A 17,482-nucleotide genomic window follows, 5' to 3' on the forward strand; every position below is an offset into this window, starting at 1 on the left:
GTACGTTACTTCATCACACACACACACACACACACACACACACACACACACACTATAGAGTCTGGCTTTATCACGAGTTCAGCAGATAAATGAAGGTTTTCAGCAGCAGAGGGAGCCCAACACACACACACACACACACACACACACACGTCTGGTTTACTATCTTTGTGAGGAGGACTCTCATAGACGTACTGGTTTTTATACTGTACAAACTGTATTCTGTCCCCTTACACTAACCCAAGCTCTAAACCCACCTATCACACACACACACACACACACACGATTACATCTCTCTCTCACACACATTCACATCACACACACTGCGATTGCCGGTGTGTCTCATTTACATCGATGAGGCTCCAGTTTTTGCATGTGCGCGTGCGTGTGATGGTTGTGTTTTCAGGGTGAATGTGAGCGTGCGTGAGTGTCAGTGTTACTTACAGTACATTCTTTAGCGTGTGTGTGTGTGACACGGAGTGAATTACATCATTTCTCGTGGGTAGATGTGCTCACGGATCCAAAAACAACGTGTGTGAGTGTGTGTGAGTGTGTGTGTGTGTGTGTGTGTGGGTGGGTGGGTGGGGTGATATTTCAGCAGCCTCCTCAAATCTGTACCAGATGATAATCAGCTCCATACGACATCAACACACACACACACACACACACACACACACACACAATAGTGTAGATAAAACAACAATAAAAAAAAACTAAGTATGACGAACAGAAATATTTGTAAACGTCACCCGCTGCATCCAATCAGCTGCGTGCTCAGGGGCGCTTAGCCCCGCCCTCACCTCCATCCCCCCACCCCCAGCAGCGCACAGGTGAGTGAGCGCGCGCACAGCAGCGAAGGGAGCGCGCCTGATGATCCACAGCGGTCGAGACGAGTACGAGCCGAACCGCGCGCGACATGAGCCTCGAGCCGAACGGTCCAGTTTGAGTCGATCAGAACCAGAGCCGAGCAGCCCGTGAGTGTTGTGTGTTTTACTCTGACTGACTGAGGTTTTACTGTGTGTTTTAACGAACTTTCCCGCACTTCTGGAGTTGTAGAGAAAGTGCTTCAGTTCCGCGGAGGGTTCGCCTTTGTTTAGCAGATTTACGACTCCGCTCTTATTAGATATAGAGAGTCTGTTTTGAGGAATAACTCGAGTGTTTATGAATATTGTGTGTTGTGTATAGCTGAAATATGCGACGCACCCACATCACCACACTCGGTGTTTGCTGGCTGTTTCACATTCATTAACGGTCAATGACGTGTAAGGATTTTCGACAGGGGAATTTTAAAATACGTAAAATAATTGCAATTGTTCAAACTTTAAGGATGCTGTGAACACATAAATTCACATTATAATGATAAATTAAGCGATTTTAGTGGGTTTTTGTTCAATCTCTGAATTGTACATGATATTTTAAAACTTTACATAACAGAAAAATGACATGACTATTATTGTTTTTTGAAAAGTTAAATGAGTACATGTATGGGAGAGCTGGTAAAATGCCGTAGGCGTCTTGTCATTGACCCAGACTTATCAGACTGACTGATAAGTGGAGACCAATCATACTTAAGATCATAAAAACTGCTCAAACTGCTATATTTTAAAAGCTATTATTATAAAACTCATGAGCGTTGTATTAATTTGATTTAATTTGTATTAATTTGATAGATGGTCAAAACAATGTTCACATTTACTCAAGACACCTCAGGCGAAAATATTGTTTATTTTATGCTTTGGTAAATGTTTTGATTTTTTTGTTAAATTTTGCTTCCAGACTAGTGGAGATAAAACAACCATATATATAAATATATATTTAAGTGTTTATTGTATTGCACTTTTGTCTATTTGCATTTGTAGATTTCAGTTACATTACGTTTTAACGGTCATTATCTCTAAATGAGTTTATATCCACTTCAGCATTACTCTCTTACACTAAAACTTACAGTTATATTCCTGTCTATATATTAAAGGTTTGTTCATATAACATTCACATGATTTCATACAACACGTTATTCCTTGAAACAAATGGTGGAAATGTATGATTTCTGTCTGTTGACAGTATTTTCTGATTTATGGAGTGATAAAAAGAGAAATCGGTAGAAACCTTCAACTCTAATATAACAACAAATTCAAACAATAATTTTCAACAAGTTTATTTTCTGGAACTGCATAAGTGAGTGAATATTAGCCTAATTTAAACCTAAAATTTCAGAAAACTACAATAAATGTACTATAATAAATCTTTGGAAAGTTTATTAGTCAACATGAAATCAACATTACGAAATATTATAATGATATGTGCATAAATAATGATGTACATGGATTTATAATAAAATGGCAGCATCTTATAACAAATAAAAATGTTCAGTTTTCATGGTGACTTATTATAATTATAATTATGTTTATAGAAATATTTCTACTCAACATAAATGTATTCCAGTGTGTCCAACGTTTGGTTGATGCTGTTTAATATGCGTGCTCGTTTATTATTCATGAGTAAACGAAAGACTCGACACACTTTGAACACCAATGTAAAATATTAAAATAAAAACAAGATGAATGATTGGCAGTAAGGCAGCCTGAAAGGATCATGTAAGAGCTTTTATAACATACAGAAACTCAAGTGACGTGTGTGTGTGTGTGTGTGTGTGTGTGTAGTAGATCTGCTATAAACTCAGTTTTCAGGTGTTTTTCTCGTCTGAATTGTTTGTGGGTTCAACTGCACACATGTTAGTTTCTCTCTCTCTCTGTGTGTGTGTGTGTGTGTGTGTGTGTGAGACAGACGGAAACTATCACACTAGTACCTTACCTTTGCAGATTCTGCTGCAGTGTGAAATGGCTTAAAGTTCACAGAGTGTGTGTGTGTGTGTGCGACAGGCTGCTGAGGGTGTGTCTTTCTCTAGTTACAAGTTCATTACTGTGTTGTTGTGATTCATTTTATCACTCACACACACAGATAACTGAAATCCTCCAGTGTGTTCGGTGTAAGTCTGTGTCTCTCTCTCTCTCTCACACGCACACACACACACACATACACACACAGATACAGTATCTGAAATCCTCCAGTGTGTGTGTGTGTCTCAGTTCTCCTTTCGTCTGCTCAGGAATGTTTTGCTTGGTTTTTATGGTTGATGATGAAACTTCCTCTGTTCTGTCATTCATGGTCCGGCTGAGCTGGAGTGTGTGTGTGTGTGTGTGTGTGTGTGTGTGTGTGTGTGTGTGTGTGTGTGTGCGTGTGTGCGTGCCTGCAGAACATCACCATCATCGATAGCTCAGCTGATACCAGCATATCCATCGTTTTAGTGAACTTTCGTCATTTTATTATTTGTGTGTTTAAAATGTTGCTTTTAGGTGTAATTGACTTTTAATTAATTTCCAGTTAATACTTTTAGTGCTTCAACTTATTAAGTTCTAATTTTTATGTAGTTTTTCATTTTCAACTTTTATTTCAATGTGCAGAAATGCTTTTAATAGTTAGTTAACAACAACACTGTTATAGCTAAAATAACCTGGACATTTTTTTTGTTAAAGGGATAGTTCACCCAAACTGTAAACTCAACCCCATCTTCAGAACACAAATGAAGATATTTTTGATATGAATTATTATATATTAGATGTGTGTGATTTAATCTGAGCGCTGGATCACTCCTCCATAGGCTTCTTGAGTTTGAAACTTGCCGGCCCAGAAAGTTATTAAAGACATCGTTAAAATAGTGCGAGTGACTACAAGTTTATTATGAACTTTGGTTCACTGAACGTGGTTTCTAGTCTGTCACACTTTTGGAGCATTAATTGAAGAAATGCGTGTACACGTCGCCTCTGAACGTCAGTGTGAGATCGTGAGCGACTTCTGCGTGGTAAAGGTTAGCGTGTGTTTCCTGAGCCGACACACTGTTTCACACACCATGAGGAGGATGTTTGTCCTTGTGTGGGTTGAATCTTGGGTATGTGAGATGATAAGGGTTAGTTACGCCGGGGCAGATGATTGACAAGCGCGGCAGCCAATCAGCACGCGTCTGAGCGGATCTGGCTGTGATTGGCTGAGGTGCGGTCTCTCCATCGCAGTGGGAAATGTTTTTCTTGTTTTGAGCTGCGGTCGAGTTACTCCGACGCGAGTGTGTGAGATGGATGGATGATCTCTAGTGTGGTTTTGTGTTAAACATGTTTGTTTGTGGTATGTTGCGTTAGTTGTGTGGACTTGGCTCAGTGAATCTCACAAAACTCTCAGGAAATGTAAAAGTCCAATAGATGTGCATGACTTTTACTGTAATTTAAAAAAGATCAATCTTATTTCTCAGTCTTTTATTTTAATTAAAGATGTGTATATATCTTGTTTTTTTATGTGCAGGGCATTATTATAACATGTGCTGATTTTAAAAATGAAAAATAACTCGTATTACAGTAACAAGAACAATCAGTGACAATAACAAATCAGTGTTTGTCATGAAAATAATGTCACTGTTATAAAACCGTGTTCATTTTCTTTCAATACTAATAATCTGTCATTAATGTGAAGAAAAAGATTTAGGCCTGCTTTTAAATTAAATTAATTTATGTCAATTACACACACATATAAAAATGTGACCATTTTGAATTATAACTGGATGATTTTATTACAATATATATTTAAATATATATTGTAATAATTTATATATATATATGTATATCACAAATAAAGGCTATTTTAATGAAAATGTATTTTTTGTGCAAATTCTTATAAAAAAAAAGATTTAGGACTGTTGTTTATGTACAGTATATCAGTTTTATTGTACTGTCTTTAATTTATGCAGATTTAAATAAAGTAAAAATAAATAATTGTATTACAGTTTAATAATAAATGAAAAAAAAAAAAAACTCATCAGTAAAACATCCAGATGCAAAATCTGCCTTAAAATGTGTTTATTTGTTATGAAAATGTTGCAAATGCTTATGGTTGTACAAACAGTTCTTCATGCAAATATAATTTGATATCTTTTCTTTTGTGGATCTGATCAGACTGAATCGTTGATTATTCTCTCCTTGTGTTTGCCACAGTACATCGGATGCTTCAGACCGAAGGTTCGCATCTGCATGACTCCATTAGTGACCTCTGACACGCCAAGGCCCCGCCCCTTCAGATCCCAGCCAATCACATGTGCCGCTGCCTTCCGCGGCCCAATCGCTGTCCGCCACGATGGTTTGCTACGACAACATGAAAATAGAGTTCTTCTACAATCAAAGCATGAAGAACATCAGCGAAACGTGGAGGACGAAAGACATTGTTGTGGTTTCCCTGGGACTTCTGGTTTGTTTTTTTGTGATTTTCGCCAACATCATGGTCATGTTGGCCATCTTCATGAACCGCAGGTTTCATTATCCCATTTACTACCTGCTGGGAAACCTGGCGGCCGCGGATCTCTTCGCCGGCGTCTCCTACATGTACCTGATGTTCCACACCGGCCCGTGGACCATCAAGCTTAGCATAAATCAGTGGTTTGTCCGGCAGGTAAGGCGGTGGTTTGGGCGTGTCTGGGATTGGGGTTTAATGAGTAACTGGTTTAGTAATAGATTCAGGCTGATCAAGCTGTTAATTGTTGAATATTCCTGAGTTAAGGACATCTGAAATCTTAAGTGAGGAATTCTGGGAAAAAATATGCTATCTTAGTTTTTATCAAAGTAATTTCCATTTTTCCCAAAAAATAAATAAATAAATAAACAAAGAAAATTAACTAAAAACCACCAAAATAAATATAAATTAGAGCCCGACCGATAAAGGATTTTGAAGGCCGATACCGATACAAATATTTTGGGGTTTTAAAATCCGATATATCGGCCGATATTTTATTTATTTATTTTAAACTGGACATGATAGTCACAAATGTTGTCATGCTTATTTGAGTTAAGAGAACTGATGCGGATGTTAATTGTTATTCAAGCGATGTATGTGTCGTGACCAACTCAACGAGTGTAGAGCGCCCTCTGGTGGACAAACTATACAACTCCAACACTCGTGACATGGTTCAAGCGTGTTTTGTCCGTTTTTATTTTGTTTTTGAAATATTAATTTATCGGCCATTATAACCGCCAATACCGATAGTTTTGAAAATGCCTAATATCGGCCGATAATATAGGTCTGCCGATATATCGGTCTGGCTCTAATATAAATGTATAAAGAGAGCTCAATATCGTCACGATTCCTGTCTTGTGTTCTTCTTGACTTGTGCTGATTTGAGTTATTTCCTGTTCCGTGCCATGTTTTGTAGTCCTTTGTAGTTTTTCTGTAACGATGAGGCTAGGATGAAGCAGAGAGACAATCCAAATCCAAGCACTATTTTAATAAAATGAACATCCAGGGCAAACAAACATGGAGACAGCTACAAGCAACCACGCTTTAAATACACAGACAAACAAGCTAAACGAGATAACGAGGAGGCTGGGCTAATTAGACACACCTGGGGAGACTCATCAACAAGAAAAACTACAAAACAAGGAACAGGAAATAACTCAAATCCACACAAGATATGAAAAACACAAGAAAGGAATCGTGACAAATATCGTGCCCATGATGGGGAAGTGTAATGTGATTTAGTCTTTTTTAGTGTGAGTAGTGTCTAAAACAAGGAAAAGTGCACACCTGGATAATGCACATAATTCACCGAAAAACCACAGTGTGGAATGTTGGACTGGACTGTCACAGCTTTAATTATATAGAAGAAGAGAAGAGCCAATGCTGGAGGGAAACGTTCTCCTTAAAGTGTGTAGTACGGCATTTAGAAAGCAACTACTGAGGTCCTCTACAGTTATGTGTGTGTCGGTGTGGTCTAATAAAGTTATCCTGCCGCTTCCAAGCTTTATAAGGGAAAAGATGCATTGGGACTGGCATTGTGAACTCAATTGGGGTGTGTCAGGACCTACTCATTGTCGTTTTCCAGCGCTTTGTGTGAACACGGCTTGTCTTTTTTGTGTCTCAGGGTTTGATCGACACCAGTCTGACGGCGTCGGTGATTAATCTGATGGCCATCGCGCTGGAGCGACACCAGACCATCTTCACCATGCAACTGCACAGTAAAATGACCAACCACAGGGTCGTGCTGCTCATCATCAGCATCTGGGTCATCGCCATAGTGATGGGTCTGGTGCCGACTTTTGGATGGAACTGCGTGTGCGACATTAGCGCGTGCTCCACCATGGCTCCGCTCTACAGTCGCGGGTACCTGGTGTTCTGGGCCGTGTTGAACCTGCTGATCTTCACGGTTATGGTGGCCATCTACACGCGCATCTTCATCTACGTGCGCCGCAAGAACCACCGCATGAGCCAGCACACCTCGCAGGTCAAACACAAGGAGACGGTGGTCAACCTCATGAAGACCGTCTTCTTGATCTTGGGTAAGACGGGTCCTCGTTTCTGACCGAATGTGATGCAACACGTTTTCTAACGTCCTCCGTCAAATTCATTGTCATTGTTTATCTATATATATTTATGTTTATCGTTATAATTGTAGTTATTTTATAGATCTGTTATAGTTATTGCTGTTTTATCATTATAATTGTAGTTATATATAACTAGGGCTGTCAGTTTAACGCGTTATTAACGGCGTTAACGCAAACCCATTTTAACGGCGTTAATTTTTTTATCGCGCGATTAACGGTCTTTTTGTCCTAGCAAACTTTGCAGCATGCGTCCTGATCCATTTCGGCGTCTCGCGCTCGTCATCCACTCAAAGCCGGCTCGCAAGCCCAAACGTGTGTTTGTGGTGTGCCTGTTGTTTTGTTTACGGTCTAGCTAGATCCGCTTGCGCTTTGGTCGAAGAAGCAACAAAACGTCCTCGCGCGGCACAAGCCATTGAAATGAAAGGGTTCAGAGCTAGGGTTGGGTATCGAGAATCGAGTATCGATTGGAACCGAGACTAACTTTTCGTTTTTCCCGGAATCGTTCAAAAGTTAAAATTTCGATTCCTAGTTTCGATATTCACAGTCCGCCGAGCGGAAGAAGAAACTGCTGGACAACACCAACGAAGAAGCGTCTACCGGAAGTGTTGGCATAACCGCGCGAGTCGAACATGAGTAGCTTACGTCGGCGATCCAAAGTGTGGCTTCACTTTTCTAAAAATAACGAAATCTCGGCAAAATGCAAAATTTGTGACAAAAGGAGTATTTCCTTCAGAAAGACCGTTGGTTAGCAAGGTTAGCAAACTTATTTGACCCCGCCTCTTAAAAGAATCGGAATCGAGAATCGTTAGGAACCGGAATCGAAACAAAGAATCGGAATCGTTCAAATTCAAACGATACCCAACCCTATTCAGAGCGCAGCGCGAGGATGTTTTGTGCCGCACACACTCGTTTCGGCTTGCGAGCCGGCCAAATAGTAACGTTACGTTTCGAGTGGATGACGAGCGCGAGACGCCGAAATGGATGCCCTAAAATTCTGAATGGAAAGTTTACTTTTAAAAAGTTGCCAAATTGTCCCATTGACAAGACCAAGTGATCTGTGTTTTGTCGTTGTGAACTGAGCGATCATCATCGCAGCACTTCCAGTCTGAAACACCACTTGATGATGGCCAAGGAAACACACACACACACACAGATGATGCGAATTCTCCACCCCCTCGTCAATATCAGGACCTCATCAGTATTTCCTTCACCCTTTTATTGATAGACAGTGTTATTATGTGAGAGATTATTTATAAATGTTAGTGTGAAATTGAACACTATTCCAATGTTATTTTCGATACTAATAAAAAAAAAACATTCGCACTAAATAAGCCGATCCACTTTTCCATGTTGACAAGAGCATTAAAATGAGAAAAATTAATGCAACAAAAAGAAATCAAGAGACATTTAGAATAGATAAAAATGTGCAATTAATCGCGATTAAATATTTTAATCGTTTGACAGCACTATATATAACCATTTCTAGGGTTTACAAAGAATGGTGTGTAAAGGGAAACACATCCAGTATGGGTCAGTCCTGTGGGCCAAAACGCCTTGTTGATGCGAGAGGTCAGAGGAGAATGGGCCGACTGATTCAAGCTGATAGAAGAGCAACTTTGACTGAAATAACCACTCGTTACAACCGAGGTATGCAGACAACACACACAACCTTGAGGCGGATGGGCTACACCAGCAGAAGACTCCACCGGGTACCACTCATCTCCACTACACATAGGAGAAAGAGGACACAATCTGCAAGAGCTCACCAAAACTGGACAGTTGAAGACTGGAGAAATGTTGCCTGGTCTGATGAGTCTCGATTTCTGTTTAGTACAGTCGTAAACAGAATGAGAACATGGATCATCATGCCTTGTTCCCACTGTTGGGCTGGTGGTGGTGGTGTAATGGTGTGTTTTCTTGGCACACTTTAGGCCCCTTAGTGCCAATTGGGCATCGTTTAAATGCCACGGCCTACCTGAGCATTGTTTCTGACCATGTCCATCCCTTTATGGCCACCATGTCCCCATCCTCTGATGGCTACTTTCAGCAGGATAATGCACCATGAATCATTTCAAATTGGTTTTTTTGAACATGACAATGAGTTGACTGTACTAAAATGGCCGCCACAGTCACCAGATCTCAACCCAACAATTGTAGTTATATAGTTCTGGTTATAACTGTAGTTATATAGTTCTGGTTATAAATAGTTATATAGTTCTGGTTATAAATAGTTATATAGTTCTGGTTATAAATAGTTATATAGTTCTGGTTCTTCGAGTCTTGGAGGCCTCAGGTTAGTAACCCTGAAAACAGTGCAGCTGCACATTAATTCGTAATCAGATAATGTGGTTTGTTTTGTATATCCGGCAGCACTTGTGGAGACACATTATCAGTGGTTTCATCGTGTTTTAGTTCGACCTTAGTTAGCACCCGCGGTCTGAGTGTGTTCAGTAAACTCTTCTTCTGGAGAATAACACACTGCAGATCTGGGGCAGGAAGGCCTGTGCGGGCTCGTCTAACCGGACCTGCGTGTTTTCATTATCTCTCCACACTTCACCCTCCCCGAGAGCGAGCGGCGAGTACGTGCATGTCCTGAGTCTGAGCGCATGTCACGCCCGCTCGCGCTCGCGTTCAGGGAATGTTGACACACACACACTCTGCCACACTTCCTGGAAACTTAAGCTATGTGAAGTCTTGGAAGGATCCCATAAACACACACACACACACTTAAGGTGCTTCCTGAACGTACATCTGAGAACACTCGACTACAGGAAGTGTTGCATTAGCGTCTGAATGCTGCAGCGTTCATCCATAAAGCACATTCAAACATGGAGGGATTAGGCCTGATCATCTTTAGAGTGTTAAAGCAACAGTGTGGATGTAAGTGATACAAGTTAAGCTTTAGTTTCACTTCACCATTCCTCCTCTGACCGTCTATTGTCAAGTCAGCTTTATTTCTACAGCGCTTTGTTCAACACAGATGAGTTCAACGCAGCTTCACCGTGATGAGCAGGACAGGAACAGAATCAAGGACTTCATCAATTATAAGACTCGTGTCCGGCACACACTATTTCTACATATCAAAAACTATTTCTGGTGTTTGAATAATTTTAGGTTTGACTGTAATCATTTGCCTGTAAAAATAAAAATAATGAAGTTCAGTTAAAGAACATGCACTACAATTAGCCAAAATGAGAGTTGCCGCGCAGATCAGCAGAGGCCGACTTCATGAATCATGTGATGAGACTGACGAGACGATGGTTTGGTCCCAAAGCGCATATTTAAGAGAGTTTGTGATTGTTCTGAATCTGTTTCGTTGTTAAGAATAATAGTGAACCCACCATTCAAGCAATTGCCGCCCAAGCAAGCATTTTCAGTTCATTCCTGTGGAAGCTTTCAATTTCGAAATTGTAAAAAAGTTATTAATTTAGTTCATTTATGTATATAGCCATTCTGGAGTGAACCGTGATGGTGTCAATACAGGAGATCAATAATATTGTTGAATATTAAGTTATGTCCCCAGCTAAGCAAGCCCAAACTCCCTGTACGCTGCATGTGTGTGACGCTCTGGTGCTCTTCCGCAGGTTGTTTCGTGGTGTGTTGGACGCCGGGCCTGGTTCTGCTTCTGCTGGACGGTCTCTGTGATCACTGCAACGTCCTGACGTACGAGAAGTTCTTCCTGGTGATGGCCGAGTGCAACTCCTTCATGAACCCCATCATCTACTCCTACCGCGACAAGGACATGCGCGACACCTTCAAACGCATCCTCTGCTACCCGTGCCGGTCGTCCCAGCGGACGGGCGAACACTCGGGCGTGCGCTTCAACACGCTCGAGCAAGAGGTACTCTCCGAGAGCGACGGGGGCCACAACAACAGCGTCAAACCGCCACTCAAGCGCCCGCTTTAGCACCAGAACTCGCGCGCTACATCTGCGAGAGGCAGCCATGCTGTAAACATGCCAAAGATGATGTTCTTCTGTTGTAGTTTTGTCTTATTTTCCAGTACAAACATCGAATCATTTTTAAATCAAGATACGTTTTATAGAGAAGCAAAGTTCCTGAAGATATTAAGTCTGAAGTGAAGTGAGTTTGTGCTTGAAATACAAAATATCTTCGGAAGCTTGTTCACGGCACTGAGTTTAAAAAATATAGAAGTAATTCTGACTTTTTATCTTGCAAAAAAGTGAGAATTGCGAGAAAAAAGTTTGAATTGCAAGTTTAAAAAAAACGATATTGCGAGAAAAATGTCAGAATTGTAGAGATAAACACAATTGTGAGAAAAAAGTTAAAATTGCGAGATAAAGTTAAAATTGCAAGATAAAAAAAATCGATATTGCGCGAAAAAAGTCAATTGTGAGATATAAACACAATTACGAGAAAAAAGTGAGAATCGCAATACAAAGAAATCACTATTGCGAGAAAGTTAAAATTGCAAGATAAAAAAATCGATATTGCGAGAAAAAAGTCAGAATTGTAAGATATAAACACAATTACAAGAAAAAAGTGAGAATCGCAATACAAAGAAATCGCTATTGCGAGAAAAAAGTCAGAATTGTAAGATCTAAACACAATTGCGAGACAAAAGTGAGAATAACAATACAAAGAAATCGCTATTGCGAGAAAAAAGTCAGAATTGCAATATAAAAAGTGTGAGATATAAACTCACAATTGCGAGACAAAAGTGAGAATCGTAATACAAAGAAATCGCTATTGCGAGAAAAAGTTAAAATTGCAAGATAAAAAAATCGATATTGCGCAAAAAAAGTCAGAATTGTAAGATATAAACACAATTACAATAAAAAAGTGAGAATCGCAATAGAAAGAAATCGCTATTGCGAGAAAAAAGTTAATTGCAATATAAAAAAATCGATATTGCGAGAAAAAAAGTCAGAATTGTGAGATAAAACCACATTGCGAGGAAAAAAAGTGAGAATTGCGAAAAAAGTGAAAATTACTTAATAAAAGTCTCATTTGCTAAAAATATTCGCAACTGTGAGAAAGTTTCAATTACGTTTTTATATTTTTTTTTATTCCAAGCTTCCATAAATATCTGCCAACAGGGTCTGAGAAATGAACTCAAAGACAGAACGAGTGTATTTCTCTGACCCTCTGACAGATATTAGTTTTAAGCCAAAACTCTGTCATGATTTCTCCAGGAACATCTTGATTTAAGAGCGTTTAGATGTTTGAAATCAGTTTGTTGCAGTGAAAGATCTAGAAACATCGTAGTGTTTGTGTGTGTGTTCCTTGTAAAGGGCATTTTAGCTTCGCTTCTTGATTTGTACACTAACCGCTACACACACACACACACACACAGCTCGACTGCTCTACGCCTGACCGCTACAGCTCGCATGCACACACACCGCGCGTCTGTGTCCGTCCAGCTAGTGCTCGTGTCAACCTGTGTGTGTGAGAGAGAGAGACTGTGTGTGAAAAAGAGAGTGTGTGTGTGTGTGTGTGTGTCTAACGGCTCTTCTCTTGTGTGTGTGTGTGTGCAGAGGAGACGGCGTGTGTGTGTGTGTGTGTCTAACGGCTCTTCTCTTGTGTGTGTGTGTGCAGAGGAGACGGTGTGTGTGTGTGTGTGTGTGTCTAACGGCTCTTCTCTTGTGTGTGTGTGTGCAGAGGAGACGGTGTGTTTGTGTGTGTGTGTGTGTGTGTGTGTGTGTGTGTGTGTGTGTCTAACGGCTCTTCTCTTGTGTGTGTGTGTGCAGAGGAGACGGTGTGTTTGTGTGTGTGTGTGTGTGTGTGTGTTTGTGTGTGTGTGTCTAACGGCTCTTCTCTTGTGTGTGTGTGTGCAGAGGAGACGGTGTGTTTGTGTGTGTGTGTGTGTGTGTGTGTGTGTGTGTGTGTGTCTAACGGCTCTTCTCTTGTGTGTGTGTGTGCAGAGGAGACGGTGTGTTTGTGTGTGTGTGTGTGTGTGTGTGTGTGTGTGTGTGTGTGTCTAACGGCTCTTCTCTTGTGTGTGTGTGTGCAGAGGAGACGGCGTGTGTGTGTGTGTGTGTCTAACGGCTCTTCTCTTGTGTGTGTGTGTGCAGAGGAGACGGTGTGTGTGTGTGTGTGTGTGTCTAACGGCTCTTCTCTTGTGTGTGTGTGTGCAGAGGAGACGGTGTGTTTGTGTGTGTGTGTGTGTGTGTGTGTGTGTGTGTGTCTAACGGCTCTTCTCTTGTGTGTGTGTGTGCAGAGGAGACGGTGTGTTTGTGTGTGTGTGTGTGTGTGTGTGTTTGTGTGTGTGTGTCTAACGGCTCTTCTCTTGTGTGTGTGTGTGCAGAGGAGACGGTGTGTTTGTGTGTGTGTGTGTGTGTGTGTGTGTGTGTGTGTGTGTCTAACGGCTCTTCTCTTGTGTGTGTGTGTGCAGAGGAGACGGCGTGTGCTGCAGGACTCGTGGGTCGTATGTAGACTTGCTTGCTTTTAAATCCTCTCGATCAGACTCTAATCACTCGATGTCTAACACCTGAACTCTGATTCGCTCTGAGATTCTCCGTCACTAACACACACTCACACACACACACTAACCGCTCCGATGGTCATGTGATCTGAGTCGTACATGCGTCGCTCCTTCTGCACGCAGTCACTGAGCAGCTTGGGGTTTTCATCACTGTTTTTATCTTCTCAGTTCCAGTAAACCGTGTGTGTGTGTGTGTGTGTGTGTTTCTGGCTAGCAGATGTGCCGCGCTCACTGCTGCAGGCGTGTGTGTGTGTTAATCAAGTAAATATTTGCACATGTGTCGCTGTCGCGTGCATAAAACATTGCACGCGAACACACACACACACACACACACACAGGTGGTTTTAATCGTGTTACTTCAGCTCTAGCACATGCTGTACTAACCAACCATTGCGTGTTTCCCATCATGCATTTAAACACACTCAAAATGTCCCTGGTTTGTAAATGGGTGTTTTCAAGCTTTTGACGGTTGTATTGTACGTTGTGTGTGTGTGATCGGAGTCTCTCATCTGAGGGAATCTCATCACATCTCCCTGAATACACTATCAGTAACTCTTCTGTTACAGCGTTATTAATATTACATGTGCATAACTAATGTTAATAGCTTTTGATCTTAAACATGTTTGTTAGTTCATAAGTGTCAGCCGTGTGTTCTTGATCCAATCATGTGTTTTTAATCGACCAATGAGACGCACACTCTGATATCTTGTTCTTGCGTTCTGATTGGCTGTTTGTGATTGATGTTTTGGATGATGATTATCCAGACACGCGCTGATGACAGTGGTGTGTGTGTGTGTTCGCTCTCGTCTGCGATGATGTCTGGTGATGTTAATAAAGGTGCTTCCAGAGCTTCTGTCTGTGATCTTCATGTTCAGCGCCTCGCCATTGCATTAATGAGATCTCCCCAAAGCGGACGCATGCGGAAACTGGTTTAGTGTGGACCGGGAAACCGGACGTGTTTGAAAACGATGGCGTAAGTTTAGATGTTTATAGCGGGATCGAGCCTGTCACTTCACACACTCTTCATATCACAGTCCTGCACACACACTCGCATAGACGGACCGCCAGTGAGCCAGAAGAGTCCTGCCATAACGTGATGATTAATCCTTCGGTTGATTAGTTGTTCGCCTAGTTAAACACCTCGGGTTGTGTTTATTTTCTTCTAATAGGGTTGAGAAATAAGCAGATCTAGCACTGTAAGCAGTCGAGCTCTCCTTCCATGAAATGCGAAATACCTCTAGTTTAGTTTTCAGTTACCCACTGTAATTCACTGGAGGAGCCAGGACATGTTTAATATACCTCAGATTGTGTTCGTCTGAAAGAAGAGTGTAATATACATCTAGTAAATCATGGGCTAATTTGAACTTTGGGGTGATCATGCCTTTAAAGGGTTAGTTCACCCAAAAATGAAAATTCTGTCAGTATTTCCTCTCCCTCATGTTGTTCCAACCCCGTAAGACCTTCGTTCATCTTCACAACACAAATTAAGATATTAAGATCGCTCCTGCATACTAGTCCATAGGCTTCTTGAGGGAATGACTCGAAAAGTCATTAAAGACATCGTTAAAATAGTCCAAGTGACTACAGGGGCTCAATCTTAACTTTATCAAACGACGAGAACACTTTTGTGTGCAAAAACAACAAAAATAACGACTTTATTTCAACTATTGGTTTATTTCTCCCTCTGCGCGAGTCAGGTTACTAGTTTAATAGCGTAAGCTTCTGTTATTGTACGTCACACGCATCACACACACATGACCAGCGTCGGCCAATAGTGAGCCTACGTGTGACGTAGCTTTACGCAATCACACTACGCTAACTGACTACAGGCTCATGGAGAAGGAAGTGAATAGTTGAAATAAAGTCGTTATTTTTGTTGTTTTTGCGCACAAAAGTGTTCTCGTCGTTTGATAAAGTTAAGATTGAGCCCCTGTAGTCACTTGGACTATTTTAACGATGTCTTTAATGACTTTTCGAGGACAGCAAGAGTCATTCCCTCAAGAAGCCTATGGACTAGTATGCAGGAGCGATCTTAATATCTTAAATATCTTAATTTGTGTTCTGAAGATGAACGAAGGTCTTACGGGGTTGAACAACATGAGGGCGAGTAAATACTGACAGAATTTTCATTTTTGGGTGAACATGCCTTTAATGTAGACGTAGTAGCATTGGGGTGCGTTTAGACCAGCGGATCGTCTCCGTTTGGTCCGAGAAGCGTCCCCGTCCTAAAGCAGTCTGGGAGGATTGATTGATTCTGGGATCTGTGGCTTTAAGCACGTCTTCGGTTGCCTTTCCTTCACGTCTGCTTGGGTGTGAGGTCATCTGTGTGGAAAGACTGCTTAACGGTGATTTGCAGCCAGTGTTTGTCGGCTCTTTGTGTCTCAGGCTCGCAGGGCTCGTGATGGAGGTGGAGGACCGGAGAACGGAGGACCGGTGAACGAAGGAAAGGTGGTGCTGAATGACGCAGAGAAGATGCTGGAAGACTCTGAGAGCTGAGCCACGATTGGCTGAACGAGCTGTCAATCAATCCCTCTCAGTGCGTTTCTCTGAGCATCAATGAAGAGACTGTGTGTGTGTGTGAGCTCAAACTGTGAATGAATTGAGTGTAAATATAGTTTTTATTTTATTAAAGTCTTACTGGTGGAGTTTATGCATGGTTTTGTGTTTGATTAAACACACATTAATTGTGCACCAACGTTTGAGTTCACACAAAAACTGGTGTAATTGTAGTATTTTCGATGCCACAACAAAAACTAACACAAACATGCTCTTCTGTTTAACAATATTAATATTAGAACCAGAGCTGGGCAACAATTAGTCACATCCAAAGTAAAACTGTGTGTAATTATTTTGTATATAAATGCACAGATTCATTTTAGAAATAGTTGTTTGTATATACTGTCTATAAATAATTTGTATTATATATTAATATTGTATACATAAATGACATTTTTCTTAAATGTATACATGCATGTGTGTGTATTTAAATATACAAAATAATTAAACACAGTACACACATGTGATGTAAACAGTTTTATTTTGGATGTTATTAATTGCAATTAATCGTTGCTCAGCACTTATTAAAACAAATATTAACAGCCTAAATTATAACAATGGCATAAAGTCTTTAGATATTACTCACTTAAATGGATTGTGTCAAGTTTTTCAACTTTCAAATGTTCTTATTAAATCATGTTTGAAACATTTTTAGCAATGTACTAAAGCATACTAGAAATATGATAACCATCCTAAATCGTTAGAATCATAGCAACATCTTAAAACATGTTAGCAGTGTGCTAACAGTTATGCTAACAATGTGCTAATTCGTTGTAGAAACATGTTAGCAACAATCTAAAACGTGTTAACAACTAATAGATCTCTAATAGATCTATCAGATAGTTCTGATAGACTATTGCCTTCAAACTTTAAAACTACTTTAAACTTCGAGCTTTTAAATCGAGTTCACTTCCTGGTTCTTCTCAAGCCTGCATCAAAGTTTGCCTTGACGCGTCAGTTTGGCGCATTCCTCTATAAATGTAGGGTTGCGCTCTTTTATTGTCGAATCATTCTATAATTTAGATGAGTCAAGCTCTGAACATGGATTATTATGAAGTGATAAAACACGAAGG

At 40.7% G+C, this 17,482-nt stretch overlaps 1 protein-coding gene across 2 annotated transcripts; it reads left to right on the forward strand.

The window, feature by feature from the left end:
* Positions 1-814: 814 nt before the first annotated feature.
* Positions 815-16,503, forward strand: lpar2b (lysophosphatidic acid receptor 2b). Of its 2 annotated transcripts, XM_039655507.2 has the most exons (6): positions 815-971; positions 5,034-5,484; positions 6,950-7,364; positions 10,994-11,250; positions 13,764-13,796; positions 16,239-16,503. In XM_039655507.2, exons 2-6 carry the CDS (start codon positions 5,173-5,175, stop codon positions 16,347-16,349), a joined length of 1,128 nt encoding a protein of 375 aa, XP_039511441.1. In that variant the 5' UTR covers positions 815-971; positions 5,034-5,172; the 3' UTR covers positions 16,350-16,503. The 2 variants fall into 2 exon arrangements, with proteins under 2 accessions (XP_039511441.1, XP_039511442.1); XM_039655508.2 differs by lacking the exon at positions 13,764-13,796.
* The last annotated feature ends 979 nt before the right edge of the window (positions 16,504-17,482 follow it).

This window comes from Pimephales promelas, chromosome 6 (genome assembly GCF_988280905.1).
Source record: "Pimephales promelas chromosome 6, fPimPro1.hap1.1, whole genome shotgun sequence".
Lineage (NCBI taxonomy): Eukaryota > Metazoa > Chordata > Actinopteri > Cypriniformes > Leuciscidae > Pimephales > Pimephales promelas.